This window comes from Lynx rufus, unplaced genomic scaffold (genome assembly GCF_022079265.1).
Source record: "Lynx rufus isolate CCGP_SWC_20201006 ecotype Redwood Valley unplaced genomic scaffold, mLynRuf1.p SCAF_14, whole genome shotgun sequence".
In the NCBI taxonomy this organism is placed as follows: Eukaryota; Metazoa; Chordata; class Mammalia; order Carnivora; family Felidae; genus Lynx; species Lynx rufus.
This window is the reverse complement of record NW_025814828.1, coordinates 36003408-36027620: the sequence shown is the minus strand read 5'-3', so window position 1 is coordinate 36027620 and position 24213 is coordinate 36003408. Positions and strand designations below refer to the sequence as shown.

The following is a 24213-nucleotide window of genomic DNA, read 5'->3' as shown; positions in this document are numbered from 1 at the left end:
TCTGTTCCCCCCCCCCCCCCCATTCAGGCTCTGTCTCAGTCTCAAAAATAAACATTTAAAAAATTTTTTAATAAAAAAAAATACAACGGTGGAAAAATAAGACAGTAATATTTCATTCCCTCGGGTGTTTAAAAACATCACAAGTTAAAACTGTGCCAATAAAGTATACATTTGTAACCCATTCTAAATAGTCTTCTCTTCTGTCCTCTATTTTAGCATTGCATGTATAATAATGTAAAATTAACAATGAAGGAGGGGCGCCTGGGTGGCTCAGTCGGTTAAGCGTCCGACTTTGGCTCAGGTCACGATCTCACGGTCTGTGAATTCAAGCCCCGCGTCAGGCTCTGGGCTGATGGCTCAGAGCGTGGAGCCTGCTTCCAATTCTGTGTCTCCCTCTCTCTCTGCCCCTCCCCCATTCATGCTCTGTCTTGGTCTCAAAAATAAATAAACGTTAAAAAAAAAAAAACAAGGAGAAGAAACAGGATCTACAATGAATGAAACAAAAGGAAGAACAATGACTTCTATGGGGAGCAGGGGAATGAAAAATCTATATGGTAAGTATATTTCTAAATACACCTGGAATGATCAGACTCTAAGCCAAGACAAAAAGGATTATCAGTGACAAAACGGGAGGGGAAGGGAGAGAGAGAAGAAAAAACCTAATGACAAATGATACAATAAGACAAAGGTGAACTACCACTACCTTCTAGACAAGCATCAGATCAGCATATATACGTAATTTACATGCAAACTTGTGACTCCTTCTCTATTTGAAATATTTCATCAGAAAGAATGTTGACAAAGTTCCTACTTTTCACTTACCCTCCAAAGGTAGTCTAATCCTATTAACTCCAAATCATCCATCATATATGCCCTCCTTTTTGCTACTAGTTTTCCTTCTCGACAATTCACAGCTTTGAAGAATCTCTCAAAACATTTCATTCCGTTTTCAGTTAACAGGGAAGGATCAAGCTGAAGCACGTTACTTTCAAAGAAGTCTTTATTAATATCAGGATCCAAGTCTGGTTCATCTCCCATCAACTTGGAATACCACTTAAAACAGGCTTCACGATCACAAAGGTAAACTGCATTCTCTGCTAAGCACTTCCATATTTGTTTTGCCTGAGGAGCACATAGCCACAGTTGGCCATCCTTCAATAAAAATCTTGGAAAAACATAGAAAATTAGCAATTAGATCTACATAATTTTTATCCTGAAAGGCAATCTAGCAGTATATGTAGAAATAATCCATATATCATAATTACGTATTAATTACAGATAAAAAGATGTCAATTCTTATTGACATCTTAAGCTTACTTATTCCTCAACTTTCATCTTGTAGTAAAAAACCCTTAGGTATTCATTCATTCATTTAACAAGCACATACTGGGCACCTACAATGTGCCAGGAACTCTGTGAGGTGATTGAACTTAAACTGAATTAAGTATTTGTTTCCTGAACTTAAACAGTTTGGTCTTTGAATCCAGCCATTTCAAAACTGTATTTAATGGGTTGTTTGACTTTTACCATTCTGCTAATATGCCATTATTGGAAAATGAGGTAGTTCCCAAGTGACTTTCACAGATAACCATTTCATTAACGAATTTTAGGTCAAAACTACTTAAGTTTTAATGCTTCCTGATGGTCTAAGATGCATCACTCAGTACCTCGCCACATTAAACAGAATAATCTACATATGACTTAAACTTTTTATGTCAGTATCTAACAGAATGCTTATCAATTATTCAGTGATGCTCTCTAGGGTCTTTTAGTATTGTGACTACTGGTTATTAAGACAATGAAGATGAATTTTGGGACAGTGGCAGTCTCTTCTATCATAGCTTTAGATTTCTTTCAGCATTCCTCCACCCACCCTGACTGCCCTATCTATGAAGGAAAGGAAACGAGACACTTTATTCTGAGTAGCACATAATTTTTAGCTCACATAATGATGATTCCCTGCCCAGTTAAAAAGTAAGGTGCATGTATTTCGTGGGAGTAGGTTCTCTCATTATCTCAAAGCATTTTGGGATCTCAACTCTAGGGTCTTTGATATTTTAAAAGCATTGGTGAGCTTAAAGAAGGTATCTAGCACCTTGTCCTAGCTAACCCTGCTACTTCTAACTTATAGATATGATATGCAATGTCCTGTGTGGTAACATGAATTTGTTTTCAAAGTTTTTTGTTTGTTTTTTTAAAGTACAGGGGCGCCTGGGTGGCGCAGTCGGTTAAGCATCCGACTTCAGCCAGGTCACGATCTCGCGGTCCGTGAGTTCGAGCCCCGCGACGGGCTCTGGGCTGATGGCTCAGAGCCTGGAGCCTGTTTCCGATTCTGTGTCTCCCTCTCTCTCTGCCCCTCCCCTGTTCATGCTCTGTCTCTCTCTGTCCCCCCAAAAAATAAATAAACGTTGAAAAAAAAAAATTTAAAGTACAACAAGCAGAAAACTTTCTTAACGCAAAAATTCTATTCTCAAGTCTGATATATAAAAGCAGGGCTGCCCTAGTTGTTGGGAAGAGGAGGAAAGAAAGAAGAAATGGGGACCAAATCTCCACCGCTTGTTCAGAAATCTTGGAGGAAGCTCCTTAGAAGCCCTAAGGCTCCAAGACAGATTTCCAAAAATCACTGGTCTAATATAAAGAGCACCGACCCTGAAGTCAGACAGATCCAGTCGAGCAGTGCAATGCCATTATGTATGGGCTTCCAGATATCAAAGAAGCTATTAAGCCATGTCAATCTCCATTTTTTTATGAATCAAATGGGGATAATACCTGCCTTCCGCATTGCTCTGAGGATTAAGTGTAAACTGTTTAACACAGGCCAAGTATATTGTAAGTAATGTGAGGTTCTCTTCCCTTGAGTGTGTTTTGCTACAAGTCATGAAGACGGGTACTAACAAAGCAAGGAGCAGAATAGGTCCTCTGATTCCAAACTTGAATACAGTAGGACTCATTACCATTTTTCTGTTCTAGGAAACCTACGGGATACAACACAAACCCATCAATAACGATGACTCACTATGGAAGTGATTCTCAATCTGGAGAGGCAGGTCCTTCTATCCAGGTGGTTGAAAATCAAAACACACATAGAAAAAACATTTCACTTTAAACCAATGCTAAATTTCTTGGAATTTGGTGGCTAGAGTTTTTCCTCAAGTTACAATCATTATGTAACTATTTATGTAAATGTTTTCCAGTAAATAAGCACACAGTTCAATAAACAAGTCCCTAATTAACTGAGCTTAGGAGAAAATTCTCCAATGTATCAAAATAATAAACGCAATAGATTTCCCAAAGCACTGACAATCTGGGCATCTCTCTTAGCACACTTAGGAACTGAATAAGCACTTCTGCAGCCTGCGGTTTCTGAATTCACAAGAAACCGCTCATCAACAAAACTTTTTAACAATTTCAAATCTGTTAAGTGTATGATCATTAAAGGCTAATTATCCCTGAGCAAATTCAAATTCAGCCATGGACTACATTTAGCTTTGGCTCAAGGGAATAAACCTCTTTTCTTCATCCCCATCAGAATAATGTTATTCATTCAGATGGCCTCTGTCAGCCACTGCTAGGATGAACAAGACACCACTGGATGCAAACCACTCTTTCGAGGTGCTGGGCCAGCAGCCTTTTGACTCCATTTCCCTACGGACTAGGATACCATTAAGGTCAATACGATTCTCTAGCTGGTTGTGTCAAAGTATGGAAATTTATTCTCTAAAAATAAACCTATTTCTAGCATAAAGAAACATGAAGGACAAGTATATACAAAAGCTGAAAATGTGTTCAAATATTGCAAAGAATAAGAGTTAAAAATCAGCCAATAATTTTAAAGTATTTAACAATAAACACATAGGGAAATGTCCTTGGGACTTTCAGGTAATCATTTCCACGTGGGAAAATACGAGATGGCAGGGGAAAAGATCACCTAACAAAGACCTAACCATACAGCACATTAACTAAGCATTCCTTATCTGGGTCTTAAAGAGAGGAACACTGATAATTTAAAACAAACCTAAGGAAGTTAAGCCGTTCTTGGACTTCTTGAACATGACTATATCTACTTCCCAGCCTCACAGTTTGTGGGTCATAGTCTTCATGATCTGCAGATTAAGAAAAATCAGGCATTACACACATGGATATCCACATCACCAAATTTAATCAACAGAAATTTAAGTCAGTTAAAAAGCCATTAATTCTTGGGGCGCCTGGGTGGGGCAGTCAGTTAAGCGTCCGACTTCAGCCAGGTCACGATTTCGCGGTCCGTGAGTTCGAGCCCAGCGTCAGGCTCTGGGCTGATGGCTCAGAGCCTGGAGCCTGTTTCCGATTCTGTGTCTCCCTCTCTCTCTGCCCCTCCCCCGTTCATGCTCTGTCTCTCTCTGTCCCAAAAATAAATAAACGTTGAAAAAAAATTAAAAAAAAAAGCCATTAATTCTTTATTAAAAGGCAACCTGAAGTTTACTAATTATTGATGGTTTCTACCCATCTCCTACCTTCCCTACAAAAATAATCTTTTCTTTTACATAACCAAAGAAAATGATCTTTTATATGTGCTATCAAAAATAATTTTTCATCACAGCCCTTTTGCCTTATCTGGATACACAAGCAATTTTTGATTACAGCCTAAGACTGACCCGAGTGATCTGTGAAAATAAGCTACCAAGACAAAACTGTTTCAACTTCCTTCCTGTTCTACTAACAACTACCTTCATGGAGAAAAATTAGTTAAAATATTACTCATGTTTACCTAAAAACATAAGGTGCCATTCTGTACAGTTATCATAGTTATTACCAGTAGCATGTTACAAAAGTCTAGAACAGTCTCATAGAAATTCAAAAGAACTTACCCTTCAATCATGACCATGGGTAAGTGTTGGTCACTAAGCATAGCTTAAACTATAAATTCCTTCTTAAAAAAAAAAAGAAAGCTAGTAGTAAACTCTTTGGTTTTACATTGATTTCAAATATACAATGGGTGGAAAAGTCTATTTGGAATGAAAGGCCACAGCAAAAAATCTTAAAAAGAACCCACTGTACTGAAAACACTATGGACAGTTGTTTTCTGTTTTGACTTCGTTGGAAAAAGTGGTGTGACCTGGAAATGGTCAAGTTCATCTGTGGCTTGGGGCTAAAGAGACACGAAGCAAATGCTGACAAGTGCTATCAAACATGAGGAAATCATTGACATTTCTTCCAGCAAGTTGTACAAAGTATGGAGGAACAAGAAATTGTGTGGCTTCCCTTTAACATTAATTACTGATATTTGCATACCATATCATGGACTTTATGGTACGTGTGTCCTACTGCCAAAGAATTCTAATTGTTTGAGACCTTCCAGAAATAGTAAAAAACTTCAAAACTAGTGGTTTCTTCTCTGAAGAAAATCTTGGGACTGATGTAAAGATGGAACATATATGGAACATAGAGTGTTTAAAAACATCTGCTTTTCGGGGCGCGTGCGTGGTTCAGTCGGTTACACATCCCACTCTTCATTTCGGCTCAGGTCACAATCTCATGGTTTGTGAGTTCGAGCCTCGCATCGGGCTCTGTGCTGACAGTGCAGAGCCTGCTTGGGATTCTCTCTCTCCCTCTCTGCCCTTGCCCCGCTGTGTGCGCGGGCTCTCAAAAAATAAACTTTAAACAAATAAATAAAATCTGCCTTTAATGTTTTTGTAAGAAAAGCAAAATATATTAGAACCGCTTTCTACTTCCACATGTATTGCCATCTACCAAAAGTCCTAAACATGTTTTCTCAACTTCCATCAAAGTCCATTTCCTCAAGATGCAGACTTAAAGCAGTTTCTCAAGAAACTGGATAGAAGATCAAATTCTAATCAACTATGTAGAACTTTTCTTTTTCAGAGAATTAGTCTTGAAATATCTGAATCATCAATGGACTTCAGTTGCCTTTTTTGTTACTGTCTAAACAAGGAGTTTATGCACAGCTTTGTTCGCCTGCCATGTTCCTTTTTAGGGGAAACTTTATATTTTAGTAATTTCACATCTAACACAAGTTTCAAAAATAATGGGTGAATTCCCTTATCAACTTCACCCACATTGACCAGTTGTTTACATTTCGCTGCATCTATTTCATTAGTTGCCACATATAACGTAAGTGTAATTTTTCTAAACCATTTGACAGTCAGTTGAAGACATAGCTCTGTACCTGCCCCCACTCCCCCGATACTTAAATATTTCCAAATAACGAAGACATTTGTTTAAATAAACACATTACAATTAACACTGATACAATACCGAAGTTAACTTTGATCATTTGGTCAAAGTGTTTCCATTAGGATTTTGCAGTGTAAACTTACGATTTTTCTCTTCCTAAGTAGTGGGGAGATGCCTTCAGACTATGTAAGTATCTTGCTTCTTAAACTTTTACCCACTAGTTTTAATACCCCCATCCCTTTTTAGGTGCCAGCACTTTATCAAGAACTAGACCCTGGACAGCTGGCTGGCTCAGTTGGTAGAGCATGCAACTCTTGATCTTGGGGTTGTGAGTCTGAGCTCCATGTTAGGCATAAAGCCTCCTTTAAAAAAATACACACAAAAAAATCCTGGAGAACCTGAACACAGGTTAGAACTTTGAAAATATTCAACGAATGTCAATAATCAAGAATAAATAGTCGAGAAATAAGACGATCCCTCATTGCTAAATAGAAAGGGAGAGACTTGACACGTTACTACAGAGGAGATTCTGGGCTGCCAGAACATAAACAGCATGTTTGGTGGTCTTCCTTGTAAACATTCAGCTCTAGTTAGCAGCCAAAGACGATGATGCATTTGTGACTCTTGTCGCATCCAACTGACGAGAGCAGGAGATATTAAATCAGACAAAATTAAATCCAAGTGGCTATGGCTAACATAAATTCGTTCTTGTCATTACAGAATGCAAATTGCCTAGAGACTGTTTAATAACTCATAAAAGCAGCTCAGTTTTGAGAAAGCATCAAGACATAACTCAAATACCATAAAATTCACAATTTAATGATTTTTAGTATAGTCTGAGCTGTGTAAACGTTTGTCATCTTTATTTTTGTCATCCTAAGTGTGAAGTAGGTTCTCAATGTAGTTTTGATTCACATTTCCTTAGTAACTAATGATACTGAGCATCTTTTTTGTGCTTTTGGCCATTGGAGAAATACAATACCCTCTGCCCATTTCCTAATTGGGTTGTGTTTTAATTGTTAAGAGTTCTTCTATATTTTGGATAGAAGTCCTTTATTAGACATAGGACTTAGATGTTTTTTTTTTTTTTTCCAATTCTTGGACTGTCATTTTACTTTCTTTATTGAATCATTTGAAGCAGTTAAGTTTTAAGCTTTGATGTGCTCCAATACACCACCTTTTCTCCTCCTTAGGCCACAAAAATTTGTTTTCTTCCTAAGACTTTTATACTTTTAGGTCTATGATCTATTTTAAGTTTTGTGTATGGTGTGAGGTAGGGGATCAAACTTTATTCTTCTAGATGTGCATATACAAACTTTCCAGCAACATTTATCAAAAAGTCACTTCTTTTCCCACTGAATATTCTTCCCACTCACAAAAATCAGTTAACATAAATTTAACAATTTATTTCTAGACTATCTATTCCACTGATGCATACATCTATTCTCATGTTAGTACTACACTGTGTTATTTTGTATTAAGTTTTGAAATCAGGAATTATTATATATATAGGTCAGCCAACTTTGGTTTTCAGCAAATAAGATTATGTTGGCTATTATATGGTCCAATGGTCCCTTGCATTTCCACGATCTTTAGGATCAGCTGATCGATTTCTGTACAAGAGTAAATTGGGATTTTTATAGGGATTATTTTGAATCTGTAGATCAATTTGCAGAGTACAATGACTGTAACAATATTAAGTCTTCCATTCAATGAACACGGGCTGTCTGTCCATTTATTTAGATCTTTAACTGTTTTCCACAATTCTGTTCCATAGTTTAAAATGTACAAATTTTGGGGGTGCCTGGTTGGCTCAGTCAGTGGAGCATGTGACTATCTCAAGGTTATGAGTTCAAGCCCCACGTTGGGTGTAGAGATTACTTTTTTAAAAATCTTAAAAAATAACTAAAATGTACAAACAACTTTGGTATTTTTGTTCAATTGTAAGTATTTCATACTTTATGAAGCTATTGTAAATAAAATTATTTTCTTAATTTTATTTTCAGGTTGGTCATTACTGAGCATACAGAAATATAACTGACATTTGTACACTGATCTTAATTCCTGCCATCTAGTTTAACTCATTTATTAGCTTTAACAGATTTTAGTGGATTCTTAACTATATACAAGTGTTGATTTCTGTAATTACAGATAGCTATGCCTCTTTTCAAATGTGGATGCTCATTTTTCTTGCCTAGTTGCTCAGGCTAGCACCTCCAGAGAATGTTAAATGGAAGTGATTAGCATACACATCTTTATCTCATTCCTGATCCTGGGGGAAAGCAGCAGATCTTTCACCATTAAGTATGAAGTTAGCTAGGAGAGTTTTGAGATGCCCTTCATCAGGTTGATAAAGTCACCTTCTATTCTTAGTTTGTTCAATGATTTTAAAATGAAAAGGTATTGGATTTTGTCAAATACTTTTTCTTCACCTACTGAGAAGCAGTTTTGGTCCTTTATTGGTGTATCACAATGGACTTTTGGGTGTGAAATCAACATTGTGTTCCAGACATATGTTCTATTTAGTCATGATACATAGTCCTTGTTATATGTTGCTGAATTTGATTTGCCTCCCCCCCCCCACCTTTTTTTAAAAGGATTTTTAATCTTTACTCATAAGGGATACTGGTCCGTAGTTTTCTTCTGATGTCTTTGTATTGTTTTGGTATCAGGGTAATAATGGCTTCACAGAAGGCATTGAGAAGTGTACTTTTATTTTCTGAAAGAATTTGTGAAGGAGTGGTGGTAATTCTTCAAATGTTCAATAAAATTCACCAATGAAACCACCTGGTCCCAGAATTTCTTTGTGGCTTCTTTGTTACTCATTCAATTTTTTCACTTAAATTTATTCAAAATTTTAATTGCTTCTCCAATTTCAGCAATTTGGTACTCTATTTTTTTTTTTGGTAAGATCAGTAGAGATGACCTCTTACTTTTGATTTTCATAATTGAGTCTTATTTTCTTAGCCTAGCTACAGGTTTGTCAATTTTGCTGACCTTTTCAAAAAACCAACTTTCAGTTCCATTGATCTCTAAGTTTTCTCTCCCTTACCTTACTTGATTTCAACTCTAATCTTATTTCCTTTCTTTGTTCTATGGGTTTAGTTTGCTCTTTCCTAGTTTCTGAAGGTTACTGATTTGGTTCAGTTAACTGTCTTCTTTACTATGAACACTCAGAGGTATAAATTTCCCTCTGAGCACTGACTTAGCAACTCTCCCAAAGTTACCGCATTTTGTGTTTTCATTCATCTCAGTATATTCTCATTTCACAGGTGTCATTTCTTCTTTGACTCACTGGTTAGTCAGGAGCATATAATGGACACGAACTTGTGAAATCCCCAAATTTCCTTAATTTACAATTTAATTCAACTGTGGACAAAAATCCTACTCTGTATGGCCTAGAATATGGTGTGTCCTACAAAATATTCTATTTGTACGCGAGAAGAAAGTACATTCTGCTCTTGTTGGATGGAGTATTCCTTATATGCCTGTTAGGTACGGATAATGGGTTTATAGTGTTCAAACTTTCTACAGGCACACGAGAGATACTGCAAGTTTGGTTCCAGACCCCCCAAAACAAATCAAGTATTGCAATAAAGTAAGATGAAGTCTTTGGCTTTCCAATGCATATGAAAGTTAGGTATACTTTATACTATAGTCTGTTAAGCATGAAATAGCATTATGTCTTAAAACACAACGTAAATACCTTAAAAATACTTTATTGCTAAAAAATGGTAATTATTTGAGTGCTCAAGTCATAATCACCAATCACAGATCACCTTAACAAATACAATAAAAGAGTTTAAAATCCTGAGAATTACCAAAATGTGACAGAGACATGAAGTGAACAAATGTTACTGGAAAAATGGCACGGATATAGACTTGCTCAATGCAGAGTTGTCATAAACCTTCAATTTGTAAAATATGCAGTTATCTTCAAAAAGCAGTAAAACAAGGCATAACTATATTTTCCCCCCTTAGGCTTTGAATGACTGGTGTCACCTATCAGTCTAATTACTTTCTTTAGTATTTCTTGCAAGGCAAGTCTGCTAGCAATAAATTCTCTCAGCATTTATCTGGGAATGCCTTTATTTTGTCTTCATTTTTCAAAGATAGTTTTGCTGTATGTTACTTAGTTGTCAGGTCCCTCCACTGCCCCTAGCACTTCATATACATTTATCCTAATACTTTCTAGTCTCCAATGTTCTACAAAACAAATTGTTAATTTTACTTGTGTTTCCTTATGAAAGGTTCATTTTTCTCTTACAACTTTCAAATTTTCTTACACCTATGAAGTGCCTGCATCTGGGTCTAACGTTACCTTACTTGGAATTCTTTAAGCTTCTTGGTATATGGGTTAAGGTTTCTAAATCCATCTAGGAAGTCTTCGGTGATGATGTTTTTTCCTGCTCCCTTCCGTCTCCTGCATCTCCTTCCAGTACTCCCACTGCATGCATGTTGGTACTCTTAACGACGTCCAGTATTTCTATAGGATTTTCATTCCTTCTTCACTGTTTTTCAGATTGCATAATCTCTATTCATCAATCTTAAATTCAGATTGAGTCTTCCGCAAGCTTGCAAGCTCTGTTCAGCCCCTGTTCCAAATTTTTCATTTTGGGTATTGGAGTTTTCAACTCCAGAATTTCCATTTGATTCCGACTCTTTTAAAGAAAAAATTCTATCTCGTTGACATTATTCTCAACTGTCACAATACTTTCCTTTAATTCATTAGACACAAGTTCATACAGCTCCTTGGGCATATTTGTAGTAACTGCTTTCAAGTCTTTGTCTGCAAAGTCTACCATCTGGGCCCATTCAGAGGCAGTTTCTGTGGTCTGCATATATATGGGTGACACCTTTAATTTTTTTTTGGTTGAAATCTGGGTATTTAAATATATTATAGCAACCTAATTTTGACACTACCCACCAACTCCCAGGTTGGTGTTGTTTGCTTGGTTGTTTAGTGAATAGTCTGAACTCTCTGAGGTCTATCTCACCCACAGTATTTTTCCTCTTTTTACCTTTCAGCCTTGCTATATGTAAGCTGTTCCTGCTACTTACAACATAAGCCCCTTATTGGTGAAATGCTGTAATTAAGTCCCGCTTTGGCTAGATTATTACCCTTTACCCTTTACCAGTGGATGTGAGTGGCTTGGAAACTACCATCCCAGTTCAAGGAGTTTGTTTATGCCCCACATTCAATGACAAAGCTGCGATGTTTTCTTCCCACTCAGGAGGGTGCAGTCTTAGGCATGATGCATAGTCTTCTTGACTACAAGGAATACGTTTTATTCCTTTAACTTTCAAAAGGGATCAAATTTTACTTTTAAGCCTGGCTTCCTAAGAGTTGTCCCCAGTTAAGGGTAGCTTATTATTCACCCAGGGTTTGATCAGAAATTCAATTTAAATACTTCAGCCACTGAAGCTCAAAACCTTTGCTAATGGAATGGTGCGAGGACTTAAGAATGTTTTCAACTTGTCCCGGTCTTGCTCTGATTGCTTCTGAGTGGGTGCAACCTAACACATGTGACCCCCTAGGGCTGACTACTCCCAGGAGGGCTCATCTTGTCTCTTGATCTAAAATCTGTTAAACTCGTGGTTGCTCTGCTGTTTCATTTACCAATATGAGTACACGGAGCTGCAAGCACCCTCCTAATTGTTCTTCACCAAAATTTTAATAATGCTCTTGGGAATGGCATGCTCTTGTCCAAATAAGGTGAATCCCTTGAAGCCTAACTGCTGAGCTCTTCATCCTCACAGCCCGTCTCTCACAAATCATGGGGTGCCTGGGTGGTTCAGTTAGTTAAGCATCCAACTTCGGCTCAGGGCATGATCTCACAGTTCGTGGGTTCGAGCCCTACGTCGGGCTCTGTGCTGACAGCTCAGAGCCTGGAACCTGTTTCAGATTCTGGGTCTCCTTTACTCTCTGCCCCTCCTCTGCTCATGCTCTTTCTCTCTCTCAAATCTAAACAAACATTAAAATTAAAAAAAAAAACTTTAAAATTTTCTTCAGTGAAATGGTTCTTTTGTTGAGAAGATCCACTGAGCATCTTACTCCCACCATTCAAAAAATTAAATCCCTCATCCCTTGGTTTTTTATGATCATCACATGTTCCACATATATTGATACTTCCCTTTCTTTCAGCATAGACTGAAGAGTCTGTACTTCATTTAATGGTTTAGTTACTTTTATTTATTTTGGCCTAATTTTCACCAGTAAGAGCCAACTCCTATTTTTTTTTTTTTTGACATGTCAACAAGATTCTTTAAGCCCTTTCTCAATTTCTAAAGGAAGATGTTGGAGGATCATATTTACTTTCCTTACACAGACCTTGGAAATAACCATCACTCTAGAGAACTATAAGCCATTCATAAAATGGATACTAAATTAATTTTTTTTAAGTCACAAAGAACCCACACAGACTTAGCCATATTTCATGGCTGTTGTGTAGGAATGAGCCAGAGCTGAGAAAGTCTAGCCTAGGATTTGACCTTAACCCACAGCACTGTTGGTGAATGACACTCATGAAGAAATTGTTTATGTGGAAAAACGTTCCTAAAAATTGCCAGTACTAGATGTAAGAGGTTGGGAAGAAGTCATGGGGAAGTGGTAGTCTATAGAAAATAGAATGCAGGGGTGCGTGAGTGGCTTAGTTGTTAAGCATCTGACTCGATTTTGGCTCAGGTCATGATCTTACAGTTCATGAGTTTGAGCCCCATGGCAGGCTCTTCTATCTAGAAGCCAGGGAAAAACGGTAAATAAAACTATCAATAAGCGTTCAAGTCAGTACAATGACAATCCTATCATAAGGCAAAACTTGAGTGAAAATTAAAAGTGGTTTTTTACTTTGTTGTACGCATTAAAAAACTTTTAAAGGATGACTTGGTAAGCACCATTATCCGAAGGCACTACTACTAGTAAGAACATACGAGGGGTGCCTGGGTGGCTCGGTTGGGCAGCTGACTTCAGCTCAGGTCATGATCTCACGGTTCGTGGATCGAGTCCTGCATCAGGCTCTGTGCTTACAGCCTAGAGCCTGGAGACTGTTTCAGATTCTGTGTCTCCCTCTGTCTCTGGCCCTCCCTGGCTCACGCTCTGTCTCTCTAAAAAATAAACATTTAAAAAAAAAAAAAAAGAATACAGGAGTAAATACTGGAATTTTAATAAACTCATTAACTTTATCTAAATAATAATAAAACAGGAGGTAGAATCAGCTGACCTAAGTACTGTGAAAACATTTTATTCCAAAGCAAAAGACACAAGTGGACATGAAACATGAGCAGGACAAATATGTGACGCTGATGTAATAGTTACCAGAAATTAAGACTATCAGTACATTCTGAAACATTGATGTATCCTGCTAGATAACAGGTCTCATACCTAATGAGATCTTATAAAACATTTCTATTATACAGAGACAAAGGCTGTAATTTACTTTAGAATTTCAAATTCAGAAATTGGTGGTTGACCTTATCACAGAAGTGACTTAATGCTGCAAAAAGCTTATTGTGTAGGAGAATCTTACTAGTTGTAAAATATACTTCCCCCCACCCCCCCACGCCATATTTAAGGATTAAGGTCTTAATCAGAGGAGTACCGTAATGAGGAAAAGTTATCAAAATTAGGAAAAAAACATAAGGTGTGTCAATGAATTTAAGGGAACATCCATATCAACAAAAACTCAAGTGCTTAATATGTACTAGGCATTGTTCTCACATAAATAACTTGCCCAAGGTCATACGCCTAGCTAGTGTAGGTCATTTTTCACAAGTAGACAATCTGACTATGAAGAGTCATACCTCTCATTTTATGGAACTACAGGCAATTTAAGGAGAGAAAACTAAAGACTGAAAAACATTCTTTTGACAATGAAATTGAGAAGAGGCAATGACTTATATGGAACTGGGCTAAAACGAAGCTGGAAACCCAAGTGAGGCTGAACTGCACATGCAACATCATCTCCTGAGTGTCCCGACAGCACAGTACTCAACTTCTGGCAATGAAATAAATTAAAACATCACATACAAATGAAGTAAGCAAAATTAGCATTGCAGCACATATGATTTATATGGCTCCATTTTGGGGGAAGGCCTGCAATGGCATATGTGAGGACTTTGTACCAGCAAGAAGAGAGGAGATCATAACAAAGAATCTGCATTATGCTAAACTGAGCCCAGAGGCTCCCAGTGACTGGGTGTATTACATGCAAACCTCTGGTGCTTCTCTCAGATTTTGGTTCCATTTGGTACAGAACATAAATCACATGGTCACATGTCTATACTGCTCCAATTATTCTATCATGCTTAGAAGGAACTCGGACCTAAAATGATAAAAGATCATTGCCTGGGGCCTAACAGCCTCCTGATGCTTAGACTGCTTATCTAGCTCTACAATCTACTGCCTAGGAGGACTCAGCTGGCCCAGAGGGTGGGGTACATGGAAGAATAAACAGCCAACACAATCAGGTGGCATACCTGAAGAGCTGCTTAATTTTTCTATTATGCTTATCTGAATTTTATATGGGAATATATATCCTGTAAATGTTAAAGAAATCCTATGATTTATAAGCATCTTAGGATTTTTATTCAAGAATGCCAAGAACCCAATCTACTCTTCAAATGAGGAGTATCAGAAATATCATTTTTGGGGTGTCTAAGTAGCTCAGTCAGTTAAGCGTCCAACTCGTAATTTTGGCTCAGGTCATGATCTCGTGGTTCACGGGATCAAGCCCTGTGTTGTGCTCTGCACGGACAGTGCTGATCCTGAGATTCTCAGTCTCTCCCCAATTCTCTCTCTCCGAAAAATAAACTTTTAAAAATCATTTTTAATATATACTATTGGCTTCTGCAGACTCTTATCTAGCATAACATGTTAAATGAGCAGCATGTTCAGTAACCATTATGTTCAATTCAATCTCTAGCACTGGTAGTAGCATAAAATTTTCTATCTACGGCTATGGGAACAAAGTTTGGTTTACATGACGGTAGAATACGTACTAAAAACCAATCTGTACTCTAGCACAGATAGACACGGCTGTCAGAGAGGAAAAGAGTATTGAAACCGAGTTTTACATATGGCAGGAACTTAAAAACTGGCTGTTGAAACCTCAGGAAACTCTACCCTGACACGTTTAAACAAATTCACACTTTGAAAACCAACATAAACATGAAGATTCGTATAGCTTCACTTGGTTATTCTTGTGCATTTTCTAATTCAGAGTCTGAAACACTTGTGAAATGTGGACTTAGGATTATAAAGGAACTATAATATGTACAATAGACATAGACAAAACAAATTTTGTTGAGGAAAAAAAAATAAAGATAGTGGTAGTAAGGAAACAAAGGTTGAGAATGAGTTAAGTTCATTCCAAAGAAAGTAGCAACCAGTTACAGTACAGGCAGGCAGAAGTCCCAAAGAAGAAAAGTAAATCAATTTAATAAGGAGAGCTTTGCAATGCTGGGTTGGAATTTAGGGTGAATAGAAGTTGAGAGTAAAAGTGGAACATAAGCTCATAAAGAATACAGCTAATAAAACCAATTATCTTGCATCATTTAAAATATAGGTGTTGTCATCTTTAAGGTAATTGATAGAAAAAATGCCGAGAAGTTGCTGTTATTTCCCGTATTTCATGTTAGCGTATAATACATACCTCTAGCATACAGTCTCATGCTTTCCATATAAGTTGCAAGGTTTTCTGCTACCAAAGTAACTAGGGCATGATTGTGCTGAAGTTGATTGATTAAGTCATGGCGATAAAATACATGGGGACTTCGCTGAGTTTGACTGAAACGAGAAGAACTTAACAATATAATTAGGCAATTAAACTCTGTTGTAATCAAAAGAGCTTATACAATCTAAATTCTTAGCTACTAATTTAAAACCTTAAAATGGTTTCTCCGTCATTACAGAATTACACTCTCTTGGCCATTTACTTCAATAACAAGATCAAGCAATTTAAAATAAAATATTGTTTCAAAAAGACATTTATTCTGTTATTCTCATTTACGTGGACACTATGTTAATATTCTCCCGTCTCACACCATGGGAGTCTACTTCAATGACCAATTTCCACTCCTGTCCTATAGCAGTACCAAAGCACTTGTGTCAGTTTACAGGATTATTTCCAAAATTGTAAAACGGGAACATAACCCTTGCAAGATTAGCACCACAAGATTATGCTATGGTTGGAGTGAAAAATTTGAACAAAGAAAATGCGTTCAGAAAAAATCTGATTTATTAGCCATTCAAGGTACATTCTGGGTCACTTGGTTTGTAGCCATGTTTGCCCACAGGTTATCATCAACAAGACATCTAGTTCCTTTCCAACCTGTTCTGCCACCTTCACTGAAACCAATAAACTCTTAGAGCCATTACTATTCTAGTGGAGATGAAGCCACTGTACCCTGGGAGAGTATGTAAAATATTCTGCAACAAGTTTAATTCAATTGAGAAAGGCAAAAAGGCATTATGTACAGTGGCTCCCAAATCAAAATATCTCCCTGAAAAAAATGTTAGTTACTAAGACATAAATCTGGATTTTCTCCAAGGCTTATCCTTATAGCTTTTTAAATTTCATAATTTTTTAAGCCTCCAGAAAAAAATGAGACAAAGTTCAAACATTAAAACCAAAACATATATGGCCTATTCTGTCCTAGGCATAATCATAATAATCTAGAGCTGAAAAGGACCTTGGCAATCATCTAACTCTACACATAAGAAAAACACATTTCTTTTGATTAGTAAATCTTTACAAGATAGTATGATTGGTTAGACGTAAGGGCCATACCCAGGAATCCTGACCTCACTGTAAATATTCTTTGTACTACACCTGGCTTTCATTCTCTGCATATTATTTTTAACTTTTCACATCATGTGTTCTAACTTTTATAAACAGAAAATGCTAGAAAATATGATTCCAGTAAGAACTCAGCATGTAAGATAATATAAAGACCACTATTTAAATCGAAATTTCGCTAAAATCAATAAAAAAAATACTTTAAACCAGATCTTGTTGTCTTTCATGAGTAATACAGGATACTGCAGATTCCGATGCGTATCATTTAATTGTGGCTTACGTTCTCAATAAAGTCAAGGATGTGGATATGATAAATTAATTTTTGGTTCCAAATTGAAACTTCCCTCAGCCTCCTATCACCCCCTCCCCACTCTAATTTTCTTTTGAAAAGTTTGCTTTTACCAAGTGACAATGTAATTTCTTTTCAATAAAATACAAAAATAAAAATACTGAAATTTTCTGTTAAAAGCCTTACCTCAAATTTTGAGGGGCTTCACCAAACAAACTACAAATTTCTCTAATTTGTTTCAGTGCAGGAATTACCCATTTGTCATTCGTACGAAGTTCTTCTATAAAGCGATCTATCCACTGGATCTTCTGTGTGTCACGGTCCTTAAACGAACAATTTCAATGTTTTAGGTAGGTCATACTCAGAAAAACTCCAGCTTCAATTATAAAACAGGGTTTAAGATTATCCTCAGAAACACGTAATAATTGCAGTAAAGGGTTTAATAAACAAAAGCAGCATTGAGTCCATTTTTATTTCACGTTTACTACCAAAACTACAAAAAGTGAAATGCTTTATAGGATTCTACCATAAAACAAAATTCAGCAATAACACATAACCCTGACTGTTATTCTGTATAGATTTGTTTTAGCAACAATGAAGGAAGACACTGAAAATTTATATTTTACCCAAAAAATGGTATGGCAACTAAGTTAAAAAATTTTTCACCAAAAATCAAACTAAGGACATAACACATATACAAAAAGATAAAGGGAGAACAGTTACGAAAGTATTATAAACTCAACTAATTATTTCAATATTTTACTTCCCATACCTTATTTACTTTATTCCTTCCCCTAAATCAATAGTAATCAGAAATGCAGTTTTCTGTACCTAACAATTTTAAGTTTGATTACTTATTTGAGCACATTGAGTCTCTGTTTAATTGAAATAATTTATATCAAAAGTTATCAGTATTGGGGCGCCTGGTGGCTCAGTCGGTTAAGCGTCCGACTTCAGCTCAGGTCACGATCTCACAGTCCGGAGTTCCAGCCCCGCGTTGGGGTCTGGGCTGATGGCTCAGAGCCTGGAGCCTGCTTCCCCTTCTGTGTCTCCCTCTCTCTCTGCCCCGCCCCCGTTCATGCTCTGTCTCTGTCTCAAAAATAAATAAACGTTTAAAAAAAAAAAAAAGAAAGTTATCAGTATCGAAGATACTGAATAAATATTTAATGAACTGTCACAAGCAAGTATACTAAAAACCTGAATAGCATCTGAATCACATATACCTACTTGAACTTAATTTCTTAGCTCTCATCTAAATTTCAGTTCACTGGTGTAGCAAATAGTTTTCACAAATTGAAAATTATTCAGCAATTTCCATTTTACTGCAAGTTAACAGTTTACATGCCACAAATCAGAATGCAGGGAAGCTGTTGTGTGATTTTCTCACAGGCAAGACTCGAAGTGTTTTACTATTGAGGAAACTCTATTAATTGTTCTTAATTTCCCCAAGAGCAAAGAAAACCCAAATTCTCTTACCTCTAAAGTCCCTCATCACCTTCAGTATTTTACGATCTATTTGAAACTTACACTTCAGCACCATGCATTTGACAATTCTACCACTATATAATCTGTTTTTTATACTGTCTTTCTCCCAAGGAGATTAAATGCTTTTCAGATGAGAAACAAAATTCTGACCTAGAGACCTGAGAAGAGGAAGGTGGACTTAGATGAAGAAAATTTGTTAATTCTTGAAGATAATTTCAAAAATAACAATGTCAAGAAAATCAGGAACTATTCTGTTCCTAAGCCATCCTGATAAGGAAGAAGGGTCAGAAAAAGTGTGCTAAGGAAGCACACCTTACCTGTGAGCAACTATAATCTAATATTTTGATGTGGGCACTGAGAGCCAGGTCCATGATGTCTACAGGTACATCATCACTATGGGCCAGATTCCACAGAAGGTTCAACACCTTATGTGCCATCACACCATCTTTATCATCTTCTGCAAGGCGACGTATCAGCTCAAGTAGCTTTTCACGTTGCTTTTTACTTGCATTTGTCCAACTGGCCTAGAAAAAAATTTTATATGGCATGAAAACAACACATTTGCCCATCACTGATTAAATGACGTGTCATGGGATTAACTATGTTCATCAGAAAACGCAGCTGAGCACAGAATTATTCTAGTGATATATGAGAAATAAGATAGGGCAGACTTAAACATGAGGACAAAAAAAAGTCTCTATTTACAGTTAAATACCTAAGACCAGGGTTTTTCAACCTTGGAATTGACATTTGAGGCTGGAGAAATCTTTGTTGTGGGGCTGCTCTGTGCACAGAATGTTTAGCAGCATACTTGGGCCTCTACCCAGAAGATAGTAGACACTCTTCCTCTCAGATGTGAGAACCAGAATTATCTCCATATACTGCTGAGTATCTCTGAAGAGTGGGGTGAGGGGCAGAACTGGCCTGTTGAAAACCACTGCCGTAGATTCAGTCTGTTATTTGTGACTTTAAAAGTATATTAAAAGATGGCAAACATACCTGACATACAAAGATGTTCATAATAAATTTGAAAAGCTGGTAAGAGAGCACTGTGCATTATACATATGAAAACAAACAGCTGTAGCAAAGTCTGTTATTAACCAGTAAAATCAATTTCTAACTTATGCAGAAATGATACAGCACCATTTCCATTTAGAAGATATAATGCTAATTTTAAATCTATACGATGGGGGGGGGGGAGGGGGAGGGAACCTCTGAAAATGGTATTTTTACAAATGCCCAGTTTATACAATAGGGATTGGGTGGGATGTGTATGATGGTGGCATCTAATGGGTAAAGGCCAGGGATGCAGCTAAAGAATGAGAAAAGCTCTATGCATAAAGTTGCCAATGAGTCTTTATAGGAAAATAAAGTGAAATCAACCTAAAGGCAAACAACAGAAGGATAGCTATGTAAATTATAGCAGATCCTTTCAACGGAATTATTACACATTTACAATGAGATAAATAAGGATGTCTTCGAAGACAACTTGAATGCATACTTCTAATTCCTCCTAGACACCTGGAAACTGCTAAGGATACAGGAAAAAACTGAAACATTAGATATTATAATTAAGAACATCTTATAAAGAAAGATAACTAGGCATTACATGCCTCCTGAATAAAGAGCACATGACCACCTAGGATGTATGTACTCTAGCAAAAGGAAAAAAACCAAAAAACGCCCAAGCCTCTATTTTATGCTATTGATATAAACACAACAATCAATCCAGTTTCTTCCAACAAATAGACTGCAAGGAAAGAGAAAGTGTAGATTCAAAGAGACTTAGAAGATGTGCACAACCAAATACAAAGTAAGAATCCTGGTTCAAACAAACTTCAAAAATAAAGATTGAGGGGCGCCTGGATCGCTTAGTCAGTTGAGCATCTGACCCTTGATTTCAGCTCAGGTCATGATCTCAAGGTTCGAGAAATCGAGCCCTACATTGGGCTCTGTGCTGACAGCATGGAGCCTGCTTGGGATTCTCTCCCCACCTCTCTCTGTCACTCCCTAGCTCATGGTCGGTCACTCTCTCTCAAAATAAATAAATAAATAAACTAAAAAAACCTAAAACTACAACATTTAAAAACTAGACTGGGCAAATACACAAACACATAGGTACTTTCAGGCTAATTAACAAGTCTGAAATCATTTGGTTCCAGTCCACGAAGAACTGCAAACTGACCCGGACTTCATGTTTCCTTTGAATCATCTTTTGTAGAAAGCTACAAGAGCTCAGAAAACAGTGCTTGTTATCAAACAGTAAGTGCTTAGTAAATACATGCTAAGCCAACGGGGAAAAAGATCAAATGGAACCATGTTTACATTTAGCCTATTATTGTATTTAGACCATCCTCAAAAGAGGAGGGTCCAGGGGCTGTAGTAACAATTGACCTCTTTCCTTCTTCCATAATGGCCATCCTTGGTCACGCACTGTGGTATTTCAGAAGTCATCTCAAGATTAAAAATGAATGGCAATTAACTTTAGAGTACCCATGATAATGGACTCTATTATTTCCTCAGCTGCCTTTGAAAGATATCAAACTGAATTTTTCCGTAAGGCAATGATTTACAACTTTAACGTTGCCTAAGATACAACTGAGAATGCTGCTTAAAATACAGGCTCTCAGGCCCCATACCTAGCAATTCAGATTTAGCTGGCTGTGAGGTAGAAACCAATAATTCACATTTTTTTCTTCTATTGTGACACATCAAGAAAGGTAGTACAAGTATATAGCATTACTACAATACATAATGTAAAAACCTATGTAACTATTACTCAGGTCAAAAATAACACATGGCAAGCAGCACTCCAGAGGCTTGCTGGGTCTATTTCTGAAGTTTATGTTAATGCAATCGCAAACAAGAATGTATGACTTCTTGTGTGATTTTATTCCTTTCTTCAACTTTATTAGACCTATCCATATGGTTGAATTGCTCAAATTTGCTTTTTCTCATTGTGAGATCTTTCAGGATATGAACATTCCACAATTTATCCATTACAAATAATTCTGCTTGCTATTACAAATAATTCTGCTACAAATGTTAAACGTGTACCCTGGTGCACATATGCCTTTCTCTAGAAGACCTATCCAGATGTCAAACTGATGAGTCATGAGAATCTTACACTTTGAGAAATATCAATCTGGTGATTGTAACAACTTATGTACCACCAGCAATCAGAATTTATTTTATTTTATATTAATTAATTAGATACAGAGGGCACAAGTGAGCGAGGAGCAGGAAGGAAGGGAGAAAGAGAGAATCCCACAAGGGAGAGGGAGGGGAGAGGGGGAGAGGGAGAAAGAAAGTGGGACTCACGCTCACAAACCAGGAGATCATGACCTGAGTCGAAGTCAGATGCTTAACCTTGACTGAGCCACCCAGGTGCCCCTATGATACTTTGGTCATCTAATGCCAGTTGTTAATACAACACCCCTTATTAACATGGCTATAAGGTCACATGTTCTTAAATCCACAAATTCACCAATCATATGGTTTTTACAAACGCAACACCAGCTAACTGTAGAGAGACCACAACTCAGTATGGCCTTAAAAGATACATGATGGTACCAATGCAGATAGCACTACAGGGGCAATTGGAATACCTTATGAGTTGTATTTGCACTTGTCTATGCATTTCACCACAGAATACCACGGTATTGGTAATCCGTGTTATTGACGCTTTTTTATTACAACTAATCATCCTTCCCTGAAGTCCTACAGTGCACTTAAGCATTTTAATAGAAATTCAAACTGCTAGAGGAAAGGAATCCAAATTGACAACCTGAGTTTAAAAGATTCCTTATTTATGGGACGCCTGGGTGGCTCAGTCGGTTAAGCATCTGACATCAGCTCAGGTCATGATGTCGTGATTCACAAGTTTGAGCCCAGTGTCGGGCTCTGTGCTGACAGGTCAGGATTCTGTGTCTCCCTCCATCTGCCCCTCCCCTGCTCATGCTGTCTTTCAAAAATAAACATGAAAAAAAAATTTTTTTTAATTATTTATGAGGGCTATTAATATAAAAATGAACATTAAGTTCTTATTGGGGGAAAAAATTACCAATTCCTTCACACCTGAAATTGTTTAATAATTTCTACTTCTGTATTTACTGGCTAAGAGCAACTCAAAGATCTAATGAATTAATTTTATTAAAAATGAAGCGGCACTACTTTACTATGCTATTACCTTAAAGCAATCAAAAAGATGATCAAGTTGTTCAGGAGAAAAATCCCATGCCAACTTTGCCAGTAGATCATGTACATTCTTCACAATGGCTTCATGCTTCCCCGCCTATTAAAAAACCAAAGAGCAAGCAGCATATTAGAATCTGGACAGCAGATAAGTTGTATATACTGTCTGACAGCTATTATTGACAAACTATTCCCATCATCTTCACCTAAGTGTGTACCATGAGAAAACTCGTAACATTTTAAATGTTTTAGAATTGCCCTCTAAAACCGGACAACTTAATTCCTTGATATACAAGGCTAATGTATACTTTGGGAATTCATGTGAGCCTTTATTAAAGTTTATTGAATTTAACGTGCCAATTTTAACATTGCAAGCAGAACAACAAGGTATACCAATGATCTTGTTTCAAAACTGGAAACTGAAGCATTCAAAGGAAAACAAAGTTTTTTTGGTTTCTACAGACTCAAAAAACAAAGCTTTGTAATCTAAAACTCAACAATACTTCCTAAGTGATCCGAATAGAAACTTGCATTTAAGATAATCAAATCACCTAGTTTCTGGCTCTGAAACCAAAAAAGTGACTTATCCTTCAGAAAAGCTATAAATCCTTTAGATTATTATAGGTCTTTTTAAATAGTGATTTAACTCTCCTACTGAAGTTTTCTTTGCATTAAAAGTTTATGAAAAACCAATTACAGATGTTTTATATTCTTGCAAGAGACATTCCTTATATTAATTTACTGTTTGACTCTTATTTAAAACCACCTACAATATGTGATGTAATATCATATAAATAAAAGAAATAATGGAGTGCCTGGGTGGCTCAGTCTTGGTTAAGCATTTGACTCTTGATTTTGGCTCAGGTCATGATCTCACGGTTCATGAGCTCAGACCGCACACTGGGCTCCGTGCTGACAGTGTGGAGCCTGCTTGGGATTCCCATCTCCTTCTCTCTCTGTCCCTCCCCGCTAATGTTGTCTCCGTCTCCCTCAAAAAATATATATTAAAAAAAAGAAAAGGGGGAAAAATACTTCAAAAATTTGCAGTAAATACTAAACAAAACCACGTACAAATTGCCAACCTTTGCCAAACATACAGTAAATGATGAATATATTTAAAGTATCGTTGACTAGTTAGATTCTTGACAGGCTTTCTATAAATGATGAACATTTAAACACACTACAAATCAAACAAAGTAAGCCTTCATATCTCATTTTAGAACGACTACTATCAGTTTTTAGTAGCTCTTTTTAGAATCCGAATAGCCACCATCT

The 24213-nt window shown here is 36.9% G+C and overlaps 1 protein-coding gene across 2 annotated transcripts in view; it reads right to left on the bottom strand.

Moving 5' to 3' along the window:
* Positions 1 to 24213, bottom strand: part of USP9X (ubiquitin specific peptidase 9 X-linked) — a 95447-nt gene that overhangs the window by 58117 nt on the left and 13117 nt on the right. The window contains exons 10-15 of one of the 2 annotated variants that reach the window (XM_047076090.1): positions 22934 to 23038; positions 19062 to 19268; positions 17446 to 17582; positions 15825 to 15973; positions 4016 to 4103; positions 823 to 1165 (exon numbers count right to left, since the gene is read on the bottom strand). In XM_047076090.1, coding sequence (XP_046932046.1) covers positions 823 to 1165; positions 4016 to 4103; positions 15825 to 15973; positions 17446 to 17582; positions 19062 to 19268; positions 22934 to 23038 — 1029 coding nt within the window. The remainder of the gene's footprint in view (positions 1 to 822; positions 1166 to 4015; positions 4104 to 15824; positions 15974 to 17445; positions 17583 to 19061; positions 19269 to 22933; positions 23039 to 24213) is intronic. The other variant, XM_047076091.1, reaches the window with a different exon arrangement.